This window comes from Neolamprologus multifasciatus, chromosome 23 (genome assembly GCF_963576455.1).
Source record: "Neolamprologus multifasciatus chromosome 23, fNeoMul1.2, whole genome shotgun sequence".
Lineage (NCBI taxonomy): Eukaryota > Metazoa > Chordata > Actinopteri > Cichliformes > Cichlidae > Neolamprologus > Neolamprologus multifasciatus.
Window position 1 is genome coordinate 5,008,021 of NC_140460.1, and position 27,566 is coordinate 5,035,586.

General features: G+C 41.5%; 1 protein-coding gene across 2 annotated transcripts in view; it reads right to left on the reverse strand.

Moving 5' to 3' along the window:
• Positions 1-1,063: 1,063 nt before the first annotated feature.
• The window catches only part of faf1 (Fas (TNFRSF6) associated factor 1), a 66,093-nt gene continuing 39,590 nt past the window's right edge, over positions 1,064-27,566 (reverse strand). Inside the window, exons 13-19 of one of the 2 annotated variants that reach the window (XM_085150724.1) lie at positions 26,250-26,404; positions 21,010-21,146; positions 20,822-20,910; positions 16,285-16,365; positions 14,518-14,595; positions 10,862-11,077; positions 1,064-2,081 (exon numbers count right to left, since the gene is read on the reverse strand). In XM_085150724.1, the coding sequence (XP_085006850.1) occupies positions 1,998-2,081; positions 10,862-11,077; positions 14,518-14,595; positions 16,285-16,365; positions 20,822-20,910; positions 21,010-21,146; positions 26,250-26,404 (840 nt within the window). In that variant the 3' untranslated portion in view covers positions 1,064-1,997. The other variant, XM_085150723.1, reaches the window with a different exon arrangement.

Here is a 27,566-nt window from a genome sequence, read left to right on the forward strand (position 1 = left end):
GTGTGAATGTGCGAGTGAAAGTGAGTGCAAATGGTTGTCTGTCCCTGTGTGTTGGCCCTGCGACAGACTGGCGACCTGTCCAGGTGTCCAGGTGTACCCCGCCTCTCGCCCTATGACACTGAAAAGGATAAGCGGAAGCGAATGGATGGATGGATGGATACTCCAAGGTCTCCATTTGGATGAAATGGTGACAGTTATTCTGAAAACTAATGCCCACTCCAAAAATAGTCAAAGTCAGGTCCTATAATTGTCTGAAAGAGAAAGAAAAACAACAAACTGTGCTACTGAGACCAGAGTTCACACTTCAAATAAGCATCGATCAAAAGATTAACTGTAGAGGTGCAGCTTCCTAAAGCACATCAGTTTTTTTAAATAATATGAACATAATATGTTTGGTGGGAACACAAAATGTGTTTCCCATCAGCGTCCACTGTTAAGTACAAAACAAAAGTCTGTAATATAATCAGTGAAACTGCAATTTAAACAACAATCCTTTTGCCAAGTCTGCTTTAGTCCTGTCTTATTACATATGCGTGAGTATAATCCAAGTCTGAGCGCTTATTCACGAGGGAGCAGAATTTCACCTGAAGTAGTTTGTTTATGGCATTTATGACTCTGATGGGGTTCTTAAACTTTGCCTTTAGTTGACAGAGGAGCCCCGCTACAGATGGAGGGCTAAGCCCGTGTGATCTCCCCTCGCTGCAGGCAGGAAATTAGTCGCAGTTTGGCTAATTTCAGCAGGTCATGTAAGAACGAGAATAATAAGAGAAGTAAAAGGCCTACGAGTGAGTGTGCAAATCTAAACTTTGGTATCTGCAAGAAGCGAAGATGCACAATCAGAGCAGGACTGGAATCCCGTTCAGACACAGATACACACTTAATAAAAGCATAAAAATGCCGCACATTTTTCCTTGGCTTTGTTTCCCTCTTTCGGTATTACCTCAGAGTTGTGACATGAATTGAAGAAAATCAGATCTCCAGTTTATAAAATATCCTCTCACATGACGAAAGAAGACGTGTGTATGCGTGCGATAAGGTTCAACAGATTTTCGCCTGAGACAAATTGATGTTCATATTCATATATTTTATATAATGTATATCAAACTAAAACTAATACAGCATCAAACTTAAAAAGGATTCAAAGGAGAAAAAAACAAACAAACTAAAAACTGAGCAATCTATTGGCTTTTGGGGCAGTGGATGTGGAAACCAGGAAGAACGGAGCTTGACGGGGCCGACGTGTCGCGTCCCAACCCCACCTGGACAGCAGACGGAGGTGTGCAGCTCTAGAAGGGCGGTTTGGGGAAAAGGGTTCAGTGGGTAAACACAAATGGAGATGAGACGGCCCGGGCCTCGCGGAGCTACGCCTCTTCTCGAAGTTTATTTAATTACATTTTTTAGCCTTTTCTATTTTAGTTTCAAACACACAAAAAACATGTCTTAAAAAAAGCAGCCTCGGTGTCTTCAATGAGGAAACGGGAAACAAGTCCTTGTTTTTTTTATTTGTTTTTTTTTTGTGTGTGACAAAGATTTGTCTACTCAGTCTCTGAATGCTGTTATTTGTACGGTGTTTGTGTTGTGAGAGAAAACAATGACACAGCAGTTTGGGAACGTGAAGTCGAGAAGAGTGTGAGGGGAGTTTTTTTTGGGGGGGGGGATTGTAGAGGTGAATGTTTTGGCTGTGTGCTTGTGGTACTGTCTTTGCTCCTCTGTGCAACACGTGTACATCAGGCATTCATGTACGACGACCAGGCTGAGGGCAGAGAAGCTTACTTCAACTTGTGTGTCACTGGATCTGCATGCCAGTGTGTTTATGTGTGTCTGAGATGGTAGTTTGTGTGTGTGTGTGTGTGTGTGTGTGTGTGTGTGTGTGTGTGTGTGTGTGTGTCTGGTTGAGGCCCAGACTGATGTGTGGGGGCCATGCTCGGTGACGAGTGTGCATCCAGCCAGTTCATCAGTCAGTCAGTCGGACCTCTCGGGGATCGGAGGGCCTGTTCTTATTCTTTAGCCTCCAGGAAGAGCGTCTCCTGTGGAAACAACTTGGCCTCTAACAGGGTCGACCCTGGATCAAGCTGGGTGATCTGAGAAGAGACAAGGTGGTGTTTTGGGGGGTGGGGAGGGAGGGACGACAACATTAGACTGAGCAAAAGATTGCTGCAAATACAGAAACCTATGAAAATCCTAATCACAGCTTCCCCAAAATACAATCCTCAGATTGCTCGATTACGATCGGCAGCACGAAACAAAGACGTTAACTTGAAGCCACTTTCGTAAAGCTCTCCTCAATGTGGTTTAGCTTGATTTGGAGTTTAACTAGGTGGCTGTTTTGCCCTCACTTGTTTGTTATTTTGCTCCACGGTTTCTGTTTATTGTGCGGAGAGCTTAACTTGAGTGAGGGGGTGCGCTCTGGCCTTTTTGGTCATTAGTGAATTTAGTTTAAAGTTACCCCGAGCCCAGTACAGTACTGAAGACTGCAGCACAAACAAGAAGGGCATGATGAGCTCTAGCTTGAGTTGTAGCAGCCAAAAGCGGTGAACCCCCAAACGGTTTTATGAACACGTCTTCAAGTGTGAACAATATGGACGTTCAGGCCATGCACCTCCCAAATGAGCCAATAGGGGTGTCAGAGGAGTGTAACACTGTGGAACGTGCAATTGTTTACTATTACTTCTTAAAGACGACATTTCTGAATCATTGCTGTTAAAGGTTTCTCTCCTAATGTACAATCAACTCAATGAGCCAAAATACCAACAAAATTATCAAATCTGTCAACCCTCTTTTTAATTTTATCAAACTATTTAAAATACCTTCTCAGGTTTATCTACACTAGTGTCACCGTGGCCTCGGTCATTCACTGTGTGACTGTCTCGCCATCTATTCCCAAGAGTCAGGCTGGAAAACAGTGTGGTTTTAGTGCTAAATTCATTTAATGTGTGTGTGTTTGCAAGAGAGTGTGTACGTTGTGTATTATTCTAACGTCGTGTTTTTAAAAATCCTAAGCGGTAACCTGAGAATTGAGAGATTTGCTTCCCTAAGAGGACCATTAGGTTTGTTTTCTTAAAAAGGTTCCAATCCAGAACAAACTGATGAAGGTTACAGGACAGGAGTGTGTGTGTGTGTGTGAGACACAGACTGAGTGCAGTGGGAAGCCAGAGAAGAATTTTATGCGAGTAATTTCTTCTTTAACAGAAACATTTCTCATAATGCAAAAAACATTTATCTGCTCTGAGAACTCCACACGATGCAGTACCACCCACCGCGGAGCTGATCGAGTTAGCCGACATGAAGGAGGTCTGACCTCTGTTTTGAAAAACAGGACAACCCGACTCTCTCCCTCTGACACCCACCACCCCTGCGGGCCTCTTAGCTTATGTGAGCTAATCACTGGCGGGGTTGTGTTACATCGGGCCAATCTAACACCTGGGCTGAATGGGCGAGGCGGTGTGACACCGAGATGTGTCCGAGGCTTATCTGGTCACTGCTGCATCAGCCCCTCTGATTAGAGATCCTATTCTAAACTCACGGTGGGATAATTAGCCAGCTCCCTGTACCTGCTCTAGAAGGTCAGAGGGCAAGCCGAGCACAGTAAAGGTCGGCCTCACAACAAGCAAAGCAACAGATTTAAAACAGACTTTTGTAGGCAATGAAATGTGAACTCTGACCATTAACTGAACCACGGCATCACCTGTGCTCACCTTCTGAGCATATAATAAATGTATTATAAGTCTAATTAAATAAACACATTTTTCTATTTTCAATTGGCACGTTTAAATCTTTGTTAGGTACCAATTCTGCAAAAGTAAAAAAGTATTCGAGGCAATTAAATTAGACAAGGTGGACAAATCCGCATCAGATACTACGTCTCCGATCTCCCACGGGTGTTTGGAAATGTCACACTAGATCTAGAAGGCCTTGGACTCCCTTTCATCTCCTTATCCTCATTTCAAGGTGTCATTTAGCATCTTGACTTCTCAGCGGGATCCTTCAGAGCCCGGTGCGGGCAGGGAGGGGCTGCCACATCAACTTTATGCCCCTCACCCCGTCGACAGCTTCGCAGCACAGAGCGAGACGATAGGAAGAGATTATATGTTTGTTTCCACCCGTGCATTCTCAGCAAGCATATTCCATCCCGACGGTGGGGGGAAAACGATGAAAAATAAGCTGCTGGATTCCTTTTCCCACCTCGGGAACAGCGCCTCACAAATGGCTGCCATGCTAATGAACCCGACAGGCTGTTATGACACCGCAGCATCAGGTAGGAGTAAATGAGGCTTCGGGGTGGAGCAGGTGCGCGTGAAGACGTGTGTCTGTGGGTTACGTGCGAATGCGTGAGTGTGTGTGTTCCGAGCAAAATCGGGAAGAGAGTTTGTGCTCGCCGAGCGCCGGGGGAGAGGCGAGCGGGAGGAGAGCAGCATCTGACTCGGAAGAGGAAAAGTAGGGAAACAAGATGCCACACTGACACAGGAGACGGGCACCATCGGTGATTGTTTACATTGTTATCCAATTAACAGACCATAAGCATGGAGGCATCTGTCAACAAACAAAGCTGTTGTTTTTCCTCTGCTATGCCTAAGCCATATTCTCTTCTCCAGTGCCTACACATACATACATACATACATTCATACATACATTCATACATACATACATAAGACAGACACAATTTAGTTCCCTTTTTTGCAGTTTGTTTTTAACGTTGAGTCAATATAAATTTTAATCATCCACTTCAGAAATCATTCAGGGAGATGAAAGGGAAACTGTCTGCCTAATTTAAAATATTATATTATTTTCATCTGACTAAATAGCAATTTAGGGAAAAACAACAACAAAAAAAACAGAACTAATTAACTGGCCGCAAAAAGATTTTCCAGTTGTTAATTAGAAATACTGAAATTAACACAATAAAAAAACTGAAATAAGCGGTGTTTGTGAAGAAGCGAAATCTAAAGAGGAAATATAATAACTGGGGATCCTCGCATTTAAAAACCCAGGATGTGAACAAAAAGACAGATGGTGCTTTTCTGCAATCTTTGCTATTTTATCTCTTTTTTCTTATGAAAAATTATATGACGTAAAATGATCGGCTAACATAAACCCATAAAGCCCCCCTTTTTTTGTCCTTATCGAAAAGCAAATCTCAACACAGTTAAAAAAATAATTAGCACTTAATGTGAAGTTTTAAATAAATAGCACAATTGTAAGTCACTTAATTCAAATGAATAAAACAACACTGATAACAGAGGAGGCGACACTAAGCAACGCTCAGCTGTGAAAGAAAAGAAAGGGAAAATAAACACAGGCCCTCGAGATGTCCGTTTCCAACATAATCAAACGTGCAGCTGAAATAACGCATTTTTAATGAAGCCATTACAGGCCCTGCTATGTTAATTAAAACCAAATAACTTGTCTGTTTTAAACTAGTGTTGTCAAGTGTTTATTTGGCCAATTACAAAAGCAGTGGGAGATCATTATCTGCTGCCAGGAGCGTTGACAGCACGTAGTGCTGGGGCGTGAACAGAAAAGAACCGACCAGAATACGGCACTTCAAAGGACAAATGCACCGCACAGACTGCGAGGGAGGGGGGGGACTGAAGGGGAAGGAAAAAGCTGGAAAAAGAGCTATGGGGAAGAAGAAAGTGAGGAAAATTAAAGACAGACTACAGCACTTATAGATATCGAGACGAGCGACAAACCAAAGCAAGAACAAACAAAGATTTTGTGTAAGGTGTTGGTTCGCCACCACGTTCCACCACAAAACCTTCAATTTGGCTTTTCGTTGATTTCCAACGTCTCTGGAAGTCATAACAGAATAACGACGTCTAACATGTCAGTGCAAAATTATGTGCAGGTGTGAGAGCCGCTGACTGAAGAGATGACTGCAGTCAACAATGTTTCATTCAGAGCGACTTTGTATGAATTTGAGGTGTCGCTTTCCTGTGACGGGACAAACTATCCGAGCGTAGCCGAGACCCTCGGTGTAGGATTAAGGACTTTAGTTTTTTTCCTTTAATTTTCCACTCGTCTGTTTTTTAAAGGTATATTTTAAGTTATCTAAAGGATTTTTTTAAGAAAGGGGGATTTGGGTAAAAACGCAGGGTGGCAGGAGACCAAAAAGTAAAAATACAAAAGATGGAGCAGAAGAGAGGGAGGTGTACAGACAGCAGGCGAAGGAAAGAGGAGGGAACAGAGAGGCAGAGGGAGGGAAAGCTGGAAGGAAAAGTAGGAGGAGAAGGTTAAGGTAAAGAGGGGGCTGAGATCCCTAGGGTAAAGCCCAGCTTTAATACTACTCCCAGCAGAAATGTGTTTTTCTTTTCCACAATAAAATATTTCAAGGTTTCTAGCTTGTTGTATAATTTGTATATTTAAAAATCAATCTCCGAAAGCTAAACCATCATCTCTGAAAAGTCTCATTGAAAGTGCACGATGTGCATCTTATATTTCCAGAACTTTCCAAACATTTTAGGACCTTAAACTAAACTGTCGATGCTTTTAAAAATAATGCCAAAACACATAATTTGGTATGATCGCTTTTTTTTTTTTTTTAAGTACACTTTCCCAGCGTGTCTTAGGGAACTTGCCACATTCCTCCTGCAGCTTTTGGCTGCCTCACTTTCTTCCGTCTCTTCATTTAATCCCAGACTGAGTTGATGAATTTGAGATCAGGACTCTGTGGGGGCCGTTACATCTGTTGCAGCACAGCGAAATGTATCTGAAACCAATCAGACGCCTCTTTCAGTCAAGAGGAACTTATAGAGGTTGGACGGATACTCGTCTCCACACTTTATATTTGTACTCAAGGATGAAGCCTCACACAGCACCATGAACCCATGTTGCACGTTATAAAAATGTGTTTTATTAAAAAAACACTTTAAAAATAAACTGCTGCTCAACTTCCTGTGAGTCTTCCTACGACTTGTTCAGATAGGAGGACAAGAAAAACAAAACATACCAGTACAACAGATGTAAAACCTATTACAGCGCAGAGCAAAGCTTCTTCTGTGCCATTGTTTATTTTTACTGCATCTCAGGTTTTGTCTAAGAATCATTCGGGCAAATTCGCCAATGGAGCTGGAAGAAGGATTAGCAAAGGTGAAAGAGAGTACAGTATCACAATGGGAAAAGTAATACGCCGCTTTGACAGCGTTTTGGTATCCACGAGCAGCCGGCCAGGAAGAGCCTATTGCAAATGATTATAACGGCAGTCTAAACATATTCGCCGCACGCTGAAGGAAGACCTCGGGCCTTTCAGCAGAGGTTTGTGCTCAACAAGTATCAAAGAAAACGGAGGAAATTCTTGAATGAAAAGCTGAAAACTGAAACACTAAAAGCCCCCCTCCTCTTCCTCAAACTCGCTGACAGTCATAGAAACAGAGAAAGGGTTAGTTCCCTGAGCACGGCTAAGCCTAGTACAAATGATGCCAGTGTAAGGCCTGCTGTAGTGCTGAAGAGATAAGCCACTGATACCAAATGTTGAGGATGAGACTGAGTCCAAAAAGTGGAGACTAATAGACATTTATTGGCTAAGCCACAGGAAGGTGGCAAAAGCATGATTCCGACATATCCGAACGTCCGTGTGATTTAGGATGAAGTTTGCGAAACCCGTGTTAGCGCATTTCCTAACTCACAACGCCGTTCTTGCTCCTGGTTAACAACGCATTTCCCGCTCCCCGCCCCAAAACTAAACACGACATCCAGCTTTGCTTAATTTTCTAAAGATGGGCTGAGCAGATCTACTAATTTGTGCTGCAGCTTAATGAGTGGACGTGACGTGAAGAAGACTGACGAGGAGGGTAATAGCAAAAGAAAGAGTGACACTGCACAAAGCTGCTGAAAACTAAAAAAAAAGGGAGGAGAAAAAAAAAGGTTTCAACAGTTGTGCAGTATTACAAATGCAATAGTGGTCTATCCTCTATCCTCTGATCCTGGCAAAGCAACAGTGAGAGCGTCTGGACGGGATGGAGGCTTTCTATGCTCTCTCTCATTTAATTACAACACAGAGCTGCAGGATTAGACAGGGGCCTGTGTTCACAGCCTTATACTGGCACTACCACTGAGCCACTTCCCTCCTCTCTTTCTCCAAATCTCTCGCCTTTCTGTTTTCTCGAATAATCTCCCATCCTCTTCTTTTTAATATCTTCTCCACTTGTCTTCTCTATCCCTTTCTCTTTCAGACTGTTTCTCTGATTAAATCTTTTCTTTGTTCAAGCTTTTGTTTTCTCTGTTCTCTTTTCCGACTAGTTCTGCAGTCACCATCCTCTTCTCGCTTCTCTCCCCCTCTAATCCTGCCATCCTGTTTTTGCCGGAATTTCATCTGCGATGCAGACACATCTTTATCTCTGTCTCAAACACATGTTTACTCTTGATTATAAAGAGACAACTGTGAATCCTTTAAGTGACAAAGTTGTGAGCGGGGCATGTGTTTGCTTGAAAATATTTGTGCATGTGTTGAAGTGTGCGATCGTGATGAAATGGAGAGTGTGAGCTGCGCGATAATGTGTGTGTTGCTTTGAGGTGTTTGTGCCCTGGCGGTCTCTACAGACTACGATGGCACACTGCCTGGGCAAGCCTACACACACACAGACACACACACACCTCTATACAATCACCACCCCTCCACATGCACTCCACTCTTGATTAATGGAAATCCCATTTTTGTTTCCAGCAGCAGGGCTAATTAAACTGGTAGTTAAAACAGTGCTCATTAGCTCGCTACCACACAGCGTAGCGACCGAGCCCTCAAATGGCTGGTTGTAGATAGCTGAGTGATGCAGGGTGTCAGCAGAAGAGCCACAGAGAATACTACTCTTAGTGCTGACAACTGTATCCTAACACAGTCAGAGTGTACTGTATTCACAGTGGACTGATACTAATTAATATTCACTGAATAATACGTGTGCGCAGGTGGATGGATAAACAGTCGGCTTAACTTTCCCCGTCACAGGTGCGAGTAAACAAAGGCGCCGACGCAGGGCTACTGCTGCAGCACACAAACAGTAAAACAAATACGAAGCAATAACGGAGGGAAAAAAAAAGAAGAAAGAACAAGAAAACAAAATCGCCAAACAGTGACAAGAGATTATCTGAACTATTGTCCCTGCTGCACTTCATACACAGCTGCAGCCTGAGGTTGGGCTGAGGCCCAAATGGAAAAGCCAATTAGGGCTGTGGGTGTCACAAGCAGAGATGCTGATTTGATTCATCTGAAGGATACAAAGTCATTCTTAAAAAAGATAAAGATCCTCAAAGAACAGTTGAATGAAAGACAACTGGATGATTTCAGCTTCTTGTATAATATACTACAGTATATTTCTCTATATTTCTCTCTCTTGGTACTTTAAGACATCAGACATAACACTTTGTTGGGTCCACTTAAACAAACTGCAAATGTGAAATGTTAAAGTGACATCAGGGATTAAATTTGACATGCAAAATATGGCCAAGAAATTAGAATTTTAGGCACGGTTTTAAAGATAAAAGACTTTTAATGGATGTTTGACCTTATTTGACCTTGAAGAAGAGGTGGGAGCTCTATATTTAGAATCTCGATATATCATTCCCTATTTGCCTGTATGTTGTCGACATAAATACTGGCAATTAAAAAAAAAACAAAAAAAACATAAGAATTAGGGGTGGGCGATATAAACGATATACGATAGAAATTATATAAATTTGGCCAACGATAGAGATTTTGACTATACCGCTCTATCGTGATAGCGCATGTCGATGACGTCATCAAGCCGCGCCTGTTTTGGTCGAAAGCATCGCAGCGGCTACAACCATTATCATCTGCAAATTATGCCCGGCGACAGTCATAGCAAAGAAATATTGTGGATGAATAATCTCAGTTGTTCTCCTGACTGAAGTTTGGCCCGTGTATAGCATCCTGCTATGCGATTGCATTTGTCCCTGACCACCAGAATCCCTCACGTTAAGTGGAAAAAAAGTTAGCGTTCATCCTCCAGCTTCACTGTGCTAATGTTATGCTAACATAGCTGTGTCGCTAGCAATCACGTAGCACAACATTATATACCAGGTAGTCCAACTTCAGTAACCCTGCAAACGCCACTGCTGTTTAGTTTTCTGTCTTCGTTTATGTTGGAAGTGGTAGCTGAGCTGTAAGTTTTAATTAGTTTCAAAAATCTCTCAGTCAGAACATGGTATGTCATGTTTAGGTGTAAACTAGCGAGCTAACTTCCTGCTAACTTCTAACTCCGTTAAATTTAATAAATTCTGTTTTCATTGATGCCTGGATGTTAAACTTAATTGTTACACCTGGTAAAGCAGCAACGCTGATGATTTTATTAAAGATGAAAGAATTTAGACCGTTTTTAACTCTTAGTGTTTGTTTGACTTTGGGACCTGAAGCGGACGGAGTTTTGGACCCAGATTACTCCGCGAAGCTGCTCACTACGGCAGCCGTAATGCTCTGACAATCCATCAAGCAGTGCTGCTTACCAAAGTTGTACTAAAACATTTTTAACAGATTTCTGCACGCCAAAATCGGTTCGAGGTCAGTAAGCACAACCAGAATTCATACATAAGGCACACTCTCGATTTTTGAGAAAATTAAAGGATTTTAAGTGTGCCTTATAGTGTGGAAAATACGTTATACAGAAGAAAAGAATATATCGTGATATATATCGTTACAGCACGTGCTTCAAATTATACCGCGATATGGATTTTAGGCCATATCGCCCAGCCCTAATAAGAATGCATTCAAAACTTTTGGAGCTAATTACATAAGGAATACTGTGAAATGGCTAAATCCGTTTTTCTATTCTGCATCCTCACTTTGCAGTAAAACAGGAGCAGAGAAGCGATTTCGGCTCTGACGTGTCTGTAAGAGAGGAGGCAAACCACTCACATTTCTTCGAGGGAAGGTCGTGAGGAGCTTGAATTCTTCAAAGGGGTATCCCTTGGAGGCCACAAAGTCAAAGAGAACCTGGAGCTTACAGCTGCCCAGGAAACGCCTTTCCAGAAACTCGCCACTTGGTGTGCGGATTCTCAGCTTGCTGATTTGCTCGCCTGACTCTTCATCGGGCTCTGGAGGCAGGGCCTGCTCCAATGACAAGCGGATTGCCTGAAACAAGAAAAGCCAGCGTTTTTGTTTTTGTCGGTTAAATGCATTAATGAATTTGAAAACACAGATTTGCATACAGGTGTTGGTGAGATGCAGCAGTCAGCACTGCTGCTGCAAGCGTGTATTTGCCTTCCCTTCATTTAAACAGCAAAGTCAGCGTGATTATTCCAGTGACTTCAGTAAAAATACGCATCTCGTTCTCTCTGTGTTTACAGTGAGTATCAACAGTAACGTTGGCAGCGATAAAGATGATGACACGCTTTCCAAGCAAGCCAAGAAGTTGCTCTCAGAGTCTTACTGCAGCACTATTATTTCACATTAATTAAACAATCTTCTTGCCCTAAGAATGTTATTAAATTAGCTGCCCTGTGTCTCACCCTGTTCCCTAAAGCCCGTTGTAGCTCAGAAGGTTGCCAAGTAGCATATCAGTATGCTAAGAGCAGCCAAGTGCTTCATTCTTTCATGCTGCCTTGCTGTTTACTCTGTCACTCTCTGAAAAAAAGTGTCAAATACCCCTGCAGATAGTGGAAAACCCTCACTAGTAAGAGGAAGATCTTTGAAGATCTTCTTCATGAGAAGCAATCACTTATTTTACAGACGCTAACTGTGTCTGCGCTAAAGGGCAGGGCTCATGAGTGACGACTGACTGTCATCCTCCACAGAAAAGCAAATCAAGCCTCCCGAGCTCCAAAAACCATGCTTCAACTGCTCCCTGGAGCCTTCGTCTCCTTTCTACTCCTACCCCTCACCTCCTCCTCCCCTGGCTTGTTGTTCCTGTTTGGCCAGCCGGGGAGCATATGCTGTGACAACACGCCCCGGCTTTATTTACACACCATAATGCAATTATATTTCATAAGAGTGTACAACAGTAGCTCATTAGCAGCTTCTGGTGTTGGGTGGGCAGGGTGGAGCGCGTGCTGCTCCGCCATCAGCTCCCTCAGGTACAAGAGCTGAAGCTGACTGAGTTAAAGCTGTCCCTGGGGACAAAGCTAACACATACGCACACACAAATGACAGACAGGAGCGCGTGAGGTGGTGGACATACAAATGCAGACAGCTAGTCAACCACAGACACAAGCCCAAACGCCCACGCGAGTTAGAGGTAGCGTCCCCGAAGCAACCACGAGGCACACGTTTGGTCGAGCTTCGGGCCCAGGAAGCGCCGCACAAATAATCGGGAGCATCTCTCCGTCCATTTACCTGCCTCTCCAGCTCCGCTCGGCTAACCACAGAAAGCAAACAGACGATGAGCAGGAGAAATAGGTGCACCTGACAGCCGCACAACTGTATGCTATGACCCCCTGACGGAGGTAAATAATAATGCCAGTCCACACAGGCGCATGAAACACACATGCCCTCCACCCCCTCCCGCCCCAACCCCCAGTTCACCGGCTCCCATATTCATCTCCCGTTTCTTCGCACAAAGGCATAAAATCACAGAGAAAGCATTCCCACTAGCATTGTTCCCTCTCCGGTGGTGACTGGTGTTTTTGGTGTGTCTGCAGTTTCTACTGTAAACTCAACCGAAAACTGTACACAAGCACTAACAAACAAACAAAAAATTATTCCAATTAAAACGGCTCACGTGGTAGGCAACGCCGCGCCTTCCTCGAGGAGACGGATAACTAAGTTGGCACCGGCACAGCGAGGAGTCATAAAAGAACCAGTTGCCGCCATAGACTGTTTAAATAAAGAGCAGCATGTGTGATGTAAATGCTAAAATCCAAGTAACTCATTTCAAACGCGCTCAAGTCCAAAATTCTCTTTTAATTCAACCGAATTATGAGCTGCTGTTGTGGAATAATAGCAAATTTGTTCGGTACGAATTAACTAGTAACTAACTGACACTTTTTTGGCTACCTAGGTTTGCTGTTTAATTAGTTTTCACATGTTTGTCTCCAGTTAGGAGAAGAATTCACAACTAGTAATAGTGATTAAATAAAAGGAAAGCGAATTCCCAGTTTTGTTTGTTTGTTAATTAGGTTTTTGTAGTATATTTGAACCGACGTCCATCAGAACTACTGGTACACAAAACAGGATCACGTTATGATAACGTTATCCTTTAACAGTTTGGGAAACTTAAGTTGCCATTGTCTCGGTACGCCAGCTGCTGCTGCTTCTCATATTTATGGATATCTAGACAGTAGCACAACACAGCGCGTCAGCACAGGAGACGCCATGGAAACCTTTGAGCTCGAGCAGAGAAAATTAATATAAGTAGGAAACACAACGCCATCCCGGCTATTGTTGTCGAAAATACACAAGCATGTATGCACTGTTTGATTCGTGGACTACTGTGATATAATTAAGAAGGCCAGGTTCAGGGCTCTTTTGTTGTCGTCTGTTTAACTTAAGTGACAAATCATTTGAGCAAGACGGGTCACCCAATACCTCTCGCTGCCCTCGGGCTCTGACCTGCAGAGCAAACAGCAATCAGCGAGGACTACACTGTATTACAATAGACAATCACGACGCTGGTGCCATCCTCGCCGACAACTATTGTTTTCCTGTGTGCGTGACATTGTAGCCGCCGTGCGTGTGTGTGCGCTTGCCCCGTCTTTGCAGACAATAATTGTTTTCCAGAGAATATGTGTGTTTACTTAGGTGTATGTTTGTGCATAGGTCTGTGTACATGAATTGCCTCTTTTATTCACTCGGGTTTGAATATGAGGCTGTGTGCTATATCAGCATAAAAAAAGCTAACCGGGACAATAACTGTGTACACTGAAGGTGACATTAATGGGGATCGGCCTTGCTGTAATTAGGATATTTAATTTCTTTGAAATGGCTGTGTGCTTGTATACTGACACAACACAGGCTTCACTGACTGGCAGATTCCACCAAAACCACAATTTAATTGAGTTACTATTGAGTAAGCAGAAAAGGGACATAAACAACAGCACAATGGTACGACCCTGCTAAATCATACTACTAGTGCATTAGCTAATAGTAGATTTCCATTTGATCATTTTGAAATGTGCTCGAGTCCAAAATTCTCTTATAATTCAACCGAATTATGAGCTGCTGTTGTGGAATAATAGCAAACTTGTTTGGTACGAATTAACTAGTAACTAAATAATAATAATAATGGATTGGATTTATATAGCGCTTTTCAAGGCACCCAAAGCGCTTTACAATGCCATTATTCATTCACTCTCACATTCACACTGGTGGAGGCAGCTACAGTTGTAGCCACAGCTGCCCTGGGGCAGACTGACAGAAGCGAGGCTGCCATATCGCGCCATCGGCCCCTCTGGCCAACACCAGTAGGGTAAAGTGTCTTGCCCAAGGACCAGGACAGAGAACCCGGGGATCGAACCGGCGACCTTCCGGTTACAGATACGCTTCCCAACCCCCTGAGCCACGGTCACCCCCTAACTGACACTTTTGGCTACCTATGTTTGCTGTATAATTAGTATAATTATGGCTGTTGTACTCACCTCCTTCTCCTCCTCCTGCTCCTTTCTCATCTGTTCCAAGCGAAACTGTTCGGCCTCTTCTCTCTCCTGGGCTTCTCTCTGAAAAAACCCCCCAAAAACATAAACAAATCATTAATTTCATTTGCTTTGACGAACTAACTGACTGATCAACAAAAACTTTGTTCTAGACACGCAAGTTGTAGTCTGCACAAGCACAGCATAATTTAAAGTTAAAATGAGCTGCTCTGCACACACACTGGCTCATTATGATCTCACTGAACAACAATAAGGCATTTCTTATTATTTACGACACCTCAACTAAACCGAGTAACACAGTAGGAGTAGATTGTACTCTAAACCTGATGTTTGAGGTTCACTTTGATTTTAATACTATGCTTCAAAAACAACACTTAAGAACTGACAGTGATACACAAAGATAACTGGTGCACTTGTGGTCAGAAGTTTACGTACACTCATCAGGGGCATGAACGGATTTGAACCATCCTTTTTCCAGGCTGGAATGACTGTATGCTGTACATCTTTAACGCCTTTCGAAAGCAAGAACTGGGCACACGTTTGAACATACTTTGGATTATCTCTAATCCACACACGGTCAAATATATACATACATCCCCGATGATATTTAGTTAAATGTCTCTCAGCAAGTTAAAACTCGACCAGATGCTTTTAGTAGCCATCAACAAGCTCCTGGCATAATTCTGTCTCCTTGGCAGAACTACAGAGTTAATTTAAATTAGCTGGTTTGTTGGCACAGACCCGGCTTTTAAGCATAGTTCACAAATTTTGAATAGGGCTGGGGTCAGGGCTTTGAGTAGATCCTATCAGAAGCTTAATCGGCCATTTCTAATTCCAGATCACTAGAGGAGTTTAAACACCTGTATATAAATACAAGTTTTTACTTTCTCATGGTCTGGAAGCATCACTAGGATCACTGTCCACAGTTTGCAGCTGCACATATGGACAACCCAGCTGTATTATGACGCAAACCTTTATGGTCAGACAAGAAAAAAACTGAGCTATTCCACCAAAATAGCAAGAGGTATGTTTGGAAGAATAAAGCTGAGGCTTAAACCGAAGAACTGTACCAACTATCAAGCATGGTGATGGTAGCATTCTGCTCTGGGGCTGTTTTGCTACCAGTGGTACTGCTACACTGTAAAAAGTGGATGGAACAATGAAGGAAGAGTACTACCTCCAAATTCTTCAACTTCACCTCAAATCAACAGCTGGACGGTTCAAACTGGGAAGCAATTGGGTGTTCCAGTAGGACAACAATCCCTGGTTTTGAAACGGATAAAATAGGCTAACATTAAGCTGCTAGGATGGCTTTTGCAAAGCCCCGATCTCAACCCTATTTAAAATTCGTGGACTAAAAGCTGGGGCTTGGCTGTATCAAGAAAACCAACCAACTTAAATGAACTTCATCAATTCTGCAAAGAAGGGTGGTCAAATATCCATAATTGTGCCAAAAGTTTGTTTATAGTGTCTGGTTAAGGTGTAAGTTGCTAGTGGACATGGTGTATATATTTGAGCCTATATATACACAGACATTTGACCCCATGTGGATTAGAGAAAATACAAATTAAATTCAAAGTTGTGCACCCAGTTCTTGTTTGTGAAAGTCACTACAGATGTATGTTGTGCCATCATTCCACCCTGGAAGAGGAAGAACTCGTAGGAATCATTAAAAGCACAAACCTACATGACATTCATGCCCATGATAAGCGTGCGTCAACTTCTGATCACACTGCATTATTCTGAAAGTACCTTCTTACGATCAGCCTCTAAAGACAGACGATAGGCCTCGTCCTGTTCTCTCTTCACCATCTCCCTCGCCTCGCGCTCGTCCTGAGTGGAGAGAGGGGAAGAAAGAAAGTCGGTCCCATTAACTAACAGCATAATAAAGGATACACGAGGACAAAACATCTAAGCAGAAGTGCCGGCTGTGGAAGCTAGCAGCAGAAAACAGCATGTCAAGTGCGGCTACATACAAACACCAGGTATGAAAGAGTAGCAACAGAAGGGAATTCATTCTGACTGGGCTGTCATTTACCAGACCCCGAGCCCCTTTTATGTTTCCTCATCTCAGTTTCACCCTCCCTTTTTCTTTTATTCACGCTGCCTCTCTTCCTGTTTGTACAGAGGGAAAGGGACAGGCGGCCTTTCTCTTTCTACCTGCTGTGGCTACAAAGTGTTTTATAAAGACTGGGACTAAATACAAGTGTCCATTGTGTTAACAGCGCACAGCCATTAGTTTTCTATTTTCTGAAGGCCCACGCTGTGTGTCAGCCCGGATATGGCAAAGTAAGCTTATTGTGATGATCAGAGGGGTACTGTGAAACCAGGCAGCGGCTAAGCAAAATGACAGTGTGTATTGTTGCACTGAATTGGAAAATGCAAATATACATTTGTGCTTTTGGGCTACATAATAGATGAACTTTGAAAGGAAACTGTAAAAGAATGGCACAGAGGGACAAAAGCATCAAAAGTGGCTACTTTCAATAGATTGCCCCCGAGTCACGCAAACAAGTCGCACAGTAGTTCATGTTTGATATTCATTTTACATTCATTTGACCTGCTGTTGAATGTTTTCAAACACTTTGAATAACCTAAAGTGAGGAGGCATGAAGGGAAATGTTTATCTGACATGCTCAAACACCATGTGATTTTCAGGGCCTTAACTTTGGAGGAAAAAAGAAACAGATTTTCCACAACTATATCTTGGCTACTGTTCAAGTTGGCAAGACGTGTGCCGTCTTTTAGTTGCGATGATACACTTGGTGTTCAGAAAAGCAAGCTGTCACATATTTAATGTTTGCTCACAAATAACAACTAGTGAAAGACGCTTTATATGGCGGTTTTTGGGTTGTTTTTTTTTTTGCAATTTAATTTTGGAACCAAGTGGCTGAGCTCTACTTGCCAGAGGGCAAATTTTATATCCAATTATTTCCTTTTGGACCGCGATATCAGCCTTTATGCGCACTGTCACTTAACAAACAGAGGGCCCTGGCTTAAATCAGATCCTTTCTGTGGACACTAGTTCACCTAACCATGAAACTCGACTCAAATTTATACTCTTTTTATATACAACTCTTCAACCAAATCAGCACAAACTGCACAATGGTTAGTTTTTGGCTAGTTTTCATATGAAATGCATGCTTAATGACCTGAAAAAGACCTTTAAAAAACAACAACCCTCAAATGCTGACAGATGTAGACCACAAAATTGCATCGAGTAGTCATTTGATTACTAACTACTAAGCTAAAACACAGAAAACCATACAAATGACTGGCGAGTCAGTACGGCTGGTAGAAATCACAATGTGGCCTTCCAGCTGCTCCGATTCCAGACTGACACAAAAGTCGCTGTCAAAGAGGAATGTCTGGGTGTCTGCGTTCATGTCTGAGTTTGTCTTTGGAAAGGAGAAAAATGGAAGAAGAAGGACGAGACACAGGGAAAGAATCATATACACCAGCACCCAAAAGCAGGTACTGTGAAAATGAGGTTTGTCAGTGAAAATCTTGAGGTTGATGGTACTAATAATGAATAAATAGTCATATATTACACTTCATTTTTATAGTGTTTAATTTTGGTAATACTACTATTCTTTTGGCACACACACACACACACAGCACCGGCACTAATCCTGTAAAACAAAAGAACCCTAGGATCCAACACTTTATGTACAAACTCTGAATATTTCTTGTTTTAAATCCTATCATTAATGATTATTTGACGAGCGACTAAGAGTGACAAATCCACAATAAAGCCAGAGCATTACAGACATTATAACAACACAGAGAGAGTAGCTGTCACTCAGCAGGGCGCAGCTCACCTGAGCAAGTCTGACCCTCAGGGTGTGTGTGAAACTCAACTCATTCCTCAGCCACGATTCCCATAACTGAGATGCTATGACTCCCACAATAGCGCTGCGAATTGCTAAAGAGGCTGTTTGGTTGACTTAACATAATGGCTGAACCTAACACAGCTTGACATCTGTCATCTATAGATACAGTAGTCAAAAAAGAGGCACAGTGTAGTCAGGGCTGACAAAAATCCGTGGAAATAAAACGCGCGTAAAAGTGGAAAGGGCAGCTACGAAAGATTTCACACAACCAAAACCAAAACTTCTGCGACATACTAAGAGACTAAACACCAGTGCTGATTAAATTACTCTAAAGCTTAGTAATGTGTTGTTGTTTTTTATTCATCTGAACGAGTCAGCTTCAAGTCACACAGGTCAGTTTTCAATTATAGACTTAACCATAGTAATATTCACATATCATGTACAACAGTTACCATGGCACTCACATGGTTTGGGAATGTCTAAACTAAGCTATGAGGACCATTAAGTTAAAGGTAACTACAGTGTTTTTCATGTCAAAAGGATTTGAGTGAACATATGAGATGATAGTTAATAAATTAGTTAAGTTCGTTGTAAGTGACTGATGCATTGTCTCATATTGTTAAGATTCGTGGGAAGGACACAAAATGCTAGCTCCACCTTTTCTTTTCTATGGAAGGAATGTTTTAATCATGTTTTAATTACATTTTCTCTTTGGGTAAAAGGAGGTCAACAGATATGTTAGCAGTAGCCAGACTCTAGTTGATAACTAAAGGGGATGAAATGGCTGAATGGTTCTCGAGTCATTATAACAAAAGCCATATTTTAACAATGCCTTCTGATGTGCTCTGACATGTTGCAATTTATCGCACAATGTTAAAAGTTGGTCCAGTTACTGGAGCCACTGAGATTAGCCAACTAAAATAAGATTTATGGTAGAAGTTCAATTCAATTTTATTTATACAGCGCCAAATCACAACAACAGTCGCCTCAAGGCGGTTTATATTGTAAGGTAGCCCCTACAATAATACATACAGAGAAAAACCCATCATATGACCCTCTATGAGCAAGCACTTTGGTGACAGCGGGAAGAAAAAACTCCCTTTTAACAGGAAGAAACCTCTGGCAGTCTTCAACTTATCCCAACCAATAAAGCACAGCTTTAGCTTGAAACGATGTCCTTAACCCTTTAAGACCTACCATAGAACCAAGTCCACCAGAGCTTATATTATATTTTTACATGCTGTGGAGCCATTTTTGGGAGCATTTCAAGTTGATATACATCAATACAACCATTACAGCCTAAATTTTAATAATATGTATGCATTAAGTGCATAGTAATTACATAAATTGCAAAAAAGTGCAATAAACTACAAAAAAATGGAAAATCGTTTTTGTTTTTTAACATATATTTCTACTTAGAGAAATTTAAGAGGCTTATCTCTCAAAACTGTAAATACAAAAAAGTTGCACAAAATAGTTTCCCACCACAGGAAATTTATTTTAAGTGTCTTCATGGTTTTATTTTTGAAATACACCAATTTCTATACACTGCAGGAAAAACGAAAATAAATATTATAATGCAAATTTGCAAAAAAGCAGCATATGCATCAAAATAAACTATTTCCAGCAGTGCAATATGAGTCCTAAGCATCCCAGAAACGACACAGAAAGTCATAAAGTCAAACATAACTTTTAAAAACACCAGTATAGGATCACGAGGCCTTGATGGTAAAAAACTACATTTCCGCAAAATGACGTCACTTCCGGTTTCGGGCAGGGCATGGCGGACATGCGATAGTTCGTGCTGATGGACATAGGAAGTGTTATGAACAGCTGATCGGATCGGCAAAGCATGTTTCTGGAATATTATGTTTTTGTTGCTGCAAGCGCTTTTTATGCAGTTTTTGCAAAGCTCTATGTGGAAGGAAACTGTGACCTAAGACAAGCTGATGGCATAAGATGTAAGTACAACTCCTCCGGTTTCATATGCAAAAAAATTTATTGCGCTAGCTTATGTGGTTGCAGTTCTACCGGGATTTAAAAATAGTTACGCAAAACAGAGCGTGCCCTCTTTTAAAGGGTTAATGTCAAAAGTGTGACTCTCACAAAAAACTGTACATTTGAGAATTCGGTTGGTATACTTGGAAGTGCTCCCCAGGCCACAGTACCTCCTATAAATAAAAATATGAAGTCATCTATATACAGTGGAAAGTATAGATAGTAGCAAACTGGTTAGTTTAGTCAACAGCAGTTTTGCACAACTTTCCTAGCTACTGTTAAACAGCAGTACAAGGAAACACGAGCATATGTTTCCATTTGAAAGAGCAAATGGTCCATAATGAACCAAGTAGTTATTGAAAGAACAAAGAAATAAAGTATTTTCTCCATCTTTAAGGATCAGAGGCTGACGTTTTTGTTTCCTGCGAGCAGACTGTCTGATTCTGCTCAAGCTTTACCTCGTCTTTAATGTCCTCTTGCTGTTGTGCTGTGAAGATCTCCATTGCTCCCATTAACCTCATCATCAGCTCATCCACTGTTGTATTGCCTGAATTAGAAAAGAAAATCAGAGGGCAATAAAAGAGTTTGTTTTCATGATAATTACAGAAAACAGAGTTAATTGTCGGATGAATAAAATGACAATTACCTTGAATAACATTTAGAACTTCGTTGGATGTGCGTTTCCCCATGACTATGAGGAGCAGGGGGAACTGGTCTGTCTTGTATGTCCGTATGGTCTGTGTCACCACACTGCCAAAGTGCCTCGTACACATAGTGAGTAGTCTGGAAGACAAAGAAATTCATCTAATTCACTTTTCCCCCCAATTTATTTACTTTACCTGCTTGTTCCTTTGGTAATAAGCATATATTTAAGCCTGCAATAAAAACAATTTTAAAGAGCGATAAAGTATTCGTGCACATATTTTCCCTGGGAGGTGCGTGCTTTTCAGATTGCAGCACAAAAGAGAAATACACACAACTTGTGGCATTAAAGACTTTAAAACCAATTCTGCATTTTCTTATTCCATCAGGGCGACATGCTATCTCAATTGGAACCACAGATGAATTAGTATTCCTCACCAGACACCCAGAATTGATAGGGCAAGAGAGGATTTCTTATTCCATTACAAAGACAGAACTTTTTAAATTAACATTTCAGAGAGGGAAAAGGGTAGCAGGCAGCCGGAGCCCCGCCAAGCTCCCTGTAAATGTCATAATATTAATGAATTGCTATAGACTGAATGCAAATATAGATTAGCTTTTTCTCCTGCCTTTTAATAAGATCTACTTTAATAACTGCCTGGTAAAATAGAGAGGTAATGGAATGGATGGCGGGACAGCGGGTCAGAGGAAGAAGATAGATAGAGCGGATGCTGTCTGAGAGGGGGTGTAACTCATTAAAAGATGAAGCCAAAGCTGCGGGAGCTACTTGCAGACTTTCCAAACGGTGAAATCGAGTACTTCCAGTCAATAGGACAATAGCAGTAGTAGTAATAATCATGCCAAAACCAGCTAAAGTGTGGACGTTGTACTGAAAGATGGATGACATGAGCTTTGGAATACAATGCAGACAAAAACTTTTTCCAAATGTTGAACTTTGTGTGACCCACACCTTGCAATGAAAAACGTGGGTACCCTAAATCTTAGATCATTTTGTTCTGACATTTGTCCCTGTTCAGACCTCAACCCAGCCACAATATAACAAAAGCTCACAGGGAAACTCTAACCTGTAATGAAAGGCCAGGGAACAATAGACACTAACTTGAAGGGTAACCCAATCTTAAACCTCTAATCAAGCGCAGGCTAACCTGCTTTGGTTTCTAACTCTAAACTAAGGAAGTCAGTTCAGCACAATGATGATCATAATCACAACAACATAAAAACAGCACAATCTCAAAACACAACTTACATGTACTTTGTAACCACTATCGTTCAGGGTAAGACGGACACCGAAACTAGGAAACAGGAAGAACTATGAAGCCCTTATGGAATTACGTAAAGAAGAATAAGTATGGCCACAAACACTTAATGTCAGGAGGAAGCCACTCCAGGAAATGAGCTGCACAGTTCGGCCTGTCTCATCTAGCCCTAATATAACATGGTAACCTGCGGCCTTTAAAAACCTTTAGGGGTAACTAAATGCAGAAGAAACACCTGCGTGGAATTTGCAACTACCATTAAATGCTTCGGTGGCTGACTGAATGCTAATGTGACTGACAGCTTCTAATTTGTTGCCCATCCCAGCTTATTTTCTCACTGCGGATCCCGACAGCTATAACAGTAAATGTTTTCCTGGACTGTCAGCTTGCACTTCTTCAAATCAAACTAATGCACTAAAATGCGAGTAGACCGGTTAAACCTGGTGTCTGCTCCACTGAGCAGCTGATGAGTCAGGGCAGTACAGTAGCACTGCAGGGAATATTTTTGCCAGCCACCTGTACGTGTGCAGCATGGGAACCGGATGCTCCGATAGCTCACTGTGTCATACACACTTTGTTTCAGAGTGAACATGGACATGTTTTGATTTGAAAGTGACATTTTGTTCTCCCACCAAACGAGTTATGTTTTCAGGGAAGACTATGTCAAGAGAAGAAGTCGAGTGCACAGAACAGGTTCGCACAACGGTCTGTTCCCGCCTTGAGCAGTTAAGACACAAGTTTACACTTAAAGGCTAGTAAATGTAACTGCAATAAGTTAGTTAATTAACCAATTCGCACTACAACCTGGTTTGCCTCTTACCTGTAATTATTTTTACTTAATTTAATAACTGTACAGTACTCTGTTTATAGTAACCATTGTCCTTAATGTAAATATGTAAGAAAAATTGTGTATGTTTCTGTTCCGTGTCCTGTGTACTGTTTGTTTGTATATTTGTCTTTTTGGCTGCTGTTACAACCAAACTTCCCCCTTGTGGGACAATTAAAGGATTATTCTATTCTATTCTATTCTATTCTATTCTAAATATGTAAATATGTAAGATACATTGTTTCTGTATGTTTCTGTTCCGTGTCCTGTGTACTGTTTGTTTGTGTATTTGTCTTTTTGGCTGCTGTTACAACCAAATTTCCCCCTTGTGGGACAATTAAAGGATTATTCTATTCTATTCTATTCTATTCTAAATATGTAAATATGTAAGATAAATTGTTTGTGTATGTTTCTGTTCTGTGTCCTGTGTACTGTTTGTTTGTATATTTGTCTTTTTGGCTGCTGTTACAACCAAATTTCCCCCTTGTGGGACAATTAAAGGATTATTCTATTCTATTCTATTCTATTCTATTCTAAATATGTAAATATGTAAGATAAATTGTTTCTGTATGTTTTTGTTCTGTGTCCTGTGTACTGTTTGTTTGTGTATGTGTCTTTTTGGCTGCTGTTACAACCAAATTTTCCCCTTGTGGGACAATTAAAGGATTATTCTATTCTATTCTATTCTATTCTAAATATGTAAATATGTAAGATAAATTGTTTGTGTATGTTTCTGTTCTGTGTCCTGTGTACTGTTTGTTTGTATATTTGTCTTTTTGGCTGCTGTTACAACCAAATTTTCCCCTTGTGGGACAATTAAAGGATTATTCTATTCTATTCTATTCTATTCTAAATATGTAAATATGTAAGATAAATTGTTTGTGTATGTTTCTGTTCTGTGTCCTGTGTACTGTTTGTTTGTATATTTGTCTTTTTGGCTGCTGTTACAACCAAATTTCTATTTCTATTTTCTATTCTCTAATAAGATTGCCTGTATTGCTATAGACCAAACGGGTAATCGCATTAGACTGCCCGTATAATGTTTAAAACACTAAATCTAGTGTCAACATAAGGTCACCTTAGTGCATATTCTTACACTGTAATGTATTATGAGAATGCGCACACAACACAAATAATCGACTTTCAATGTGTTTATTTACTTACATGTGCAATGACAGTATACTGCCTGGGCGAAATATCAGATTCATTTCCCACGAGTGACAATTACACTGGCATCCAATCACCAGCACTGCATTTATGCATAATTAATCATTTAACTGGTAGGCCTGTGAGAATAGATTAAGCTAAGCAACAGGCACATTCCAATATCAGCAGGTTTATCACTCGCTCACAGACGCACACAAATGCACGCACACATAATCAGGATACCTTTCTAACAGCTTGTGTGACTGATGCCAATCACCAGTCACTTTAGATCAGCTAAAGAGCGTGAGAATGCCGAGCAGCAGTTGGATGTGTGAGCGAGTTAGTGCGCACATGTGCATGCATGCGTTAGCAGCAAAGCTGCGACTAGCTGTGTGCGATGAAAAGCTCCAGATGTTGCCTCCTTTTTAACGTGCAATAAAAAGGCCCAGCTGGGGCAAAAAGCAAAGGAGGCCAATGGGAGAGAAAGGAGTGCGGAATGAGGAAAGGAGGGAGTTTCCTTAAAAGAAATAATGGAGAGCTGAGGTCAGGGTGCGAGTCTTTCTCAATGACTGCTACCAGAGGGCAGGCTTAACTCTGGAGGTTCAGGGTAGAGTGAGAGAGCTGAGGTAGCTGATTAAATAGAAGAGAAATAAAGAAATATCAGAAAGGAAACAAGTAAAATATGAAGTATTAAAGATGTAGGGAAGGATAAAATAAATGAAGCATTCCTTGTTTACAATATGAAACAAAAGGTTCAAATTTACCTAAACCTCTCCTCTGTTCAAGACTTGAACCTGCAAGAGCTCTAATAGTCTGTTAAAAATATACATCTCACTCACTGAACCGATGTAATAAACAGGTGTTGTTGTAAAATACCAACACAGGGTGCTGGAGCTAAGCTAGGACTTTCAGGATAAATTGGAGAGATAGAGATGTTTGGACTCCAACGGAGTCCTTCATCTCCCACTGACCCTCTATTCAGACAGTTTGGTCAAGATTGCCCAATCAGGGGCCTCACCGTGCAAACACAACGCCTTTTGTTAGCATGCAACCTCCGAGCTTCAAAAAGAGAATGAGGCTGAAGAGAGAATGAGAAGAAAGAGATACAGAGTACGAGTAATGGAGTGAAAGATGAATGCCAGCAATTACGGATGTGTCAAACCGATTTTTAAACACTGTTCATTTGCCAGATAGGATTCCACCCACACTAGCATTTCTGGATTATTATCTAAACGCTACCCAAAATATGCAGGATTCACTTTCTAAAGTCCAAGATTTTCTTGCTTCACACACACAAAAAAAAAATACAACAGCAGGATGAAGGCACGACTGAAAACTAAATTTACTTTCTCTAAGAAAACTATTCAGAACAATAATGCGGGGACAAGATAGTAGCATGCAACAGACTGCTTCCCAACCAGAGGACTCTGACAGCTCACAAAGCCCTCAGCTCATGATCAAGCTTCTCTCCCGCTGCAATACATTCAATATCCTCTTTATTAGATACACCTCAGTATTTATGCAAACAGTCGGCTCCTGCGGACAGTAAGTCACATATAAATAAAACATAAGGATTAAGGATGCAGTCAGGGCTTAAAGGTTCTCTTATTGCATTACTAAACTTTACAGCTGGCTAAAGCAATTCTAAATACAGCATGATTCTGATAGACTAGCGGATCTCCAGAGAATTAATTCAGTGTTTAAAACCTTAGTTTTTTTATTACCCTTTAGCCATCATTCTCGCCCAGCTATAGCATCACAGTCAGATTTGGCAACCAGAAAACAGCCAGATTTAGCTTTGCAACAGAATTCACGTGTAGCTGCAGTTTCTACAATTTAAATATTTGATCCGACAACTCAAAGGTCGTAAGATGAGCTTAAAACTTTATTTACACAAATGAATTATGCAAAAATGGACTCATTAAACAATAGGATTCTTGGAATAAGATACGTCTTCAATCGCACTCCAAGCGTGCTGGTCGACTGACACTGTACCTGGATTTGTTAGCTTCTTTAGTGACATCCCACGCCCATGTGATGAAGTTCTGGCTCAGGTAAGAGACGATAGAGTCAGCGCACATCATTTGGGAGCAGAAGACGTTGCTGAGAACACTGTCATCATTGTGGAGGTAGATAGCCAGCAGCTTTCTCTGTGGAGAGAAACAGTTTGAAAATCAGAGTGGGAGAAGAAGGCATGAGCTAACTGCACCTCTTACATTTGGTAAGGCAAAGGGTCACTGTAGCTGATCCTTTATTTTTCTCTTCAATCAGTTGTTCAGTGGCTAATAGGTGGAACCAAACACCAAAGTATACAGTCGACTTTGTGGAAGAAGTTTGACTAGCTAAAACTCATCACTCCCCAATATAATAAATGTCATATCTGTGATCGGTGCTGCTCTGTCAGCCATGCACTAAGCGTCTCATTATTGGAGAGACATGTCCATATTACATGAACATAACATGACCACCGGCAGAGAGGACTTGGCGCAGAGCTAGCAGGACTTCTAAAGACCACGGTAGGACCACAACTGGCAAAAAAGCAAATACCACGCAAAATAAAATGGAGAGCGGTGTAAATAAAACTTTGCTTGGAGGCGACAAAGATATGGAGAAAACAAAACAGACAAATCACTCTATTTATTTTACACCAAATGCCAGCAGCCTGTTCAGGTTAGTAGCGGCAGGGCCAGACAATATTGACGAAGCTCCAAATCCAAGGATATTGACACCATCATATAAGCCTGGTAGATTCTCCCTACTGACAATCTAATTAAAAAACAAACACACCCACAAACATAAAAGGTTCCAGGGGACAATGTTGGAAATAATGCTCTTTAAATTACATGTCACTTCTCTTGCTATAAAAGAACAAATAAGAAAAACTCGCACTCTCTGCTTAGTTCATTTTTACCCACGGCTGTGAAAGGGGAGTTAAGGGGTCTGTTCCTCGGGAACAGTAATCTAGGCTACGTGCGCCAAAAAGCGAAAAATCTACACAGGGCGTAAAACGTGAGGAGAAGGGAAAGAAGAAGTTGTGCTATACTGTGGCCTGTGTAGAATAGGAATGGGAGAGCACTGCTGTGTTTGCTCAACGATTAGTGCTTTAGAATAATCTCCAGGGCTCCTAGAGAGAAGGAGCTGGGGACTCATTCACTAGGCCGATTCAACAGCCTGAAAAGATTAAACACTCATGCTGAGAAGACAAGCAAATTCAGTCTTGAGAGAGGAATGAGTGTGAGGAGAGGGAGAGTTTTACAGCGTGAAAAAAAACACCCAACAAAAAAACAAAACCCCGATACACACTCGAACGCC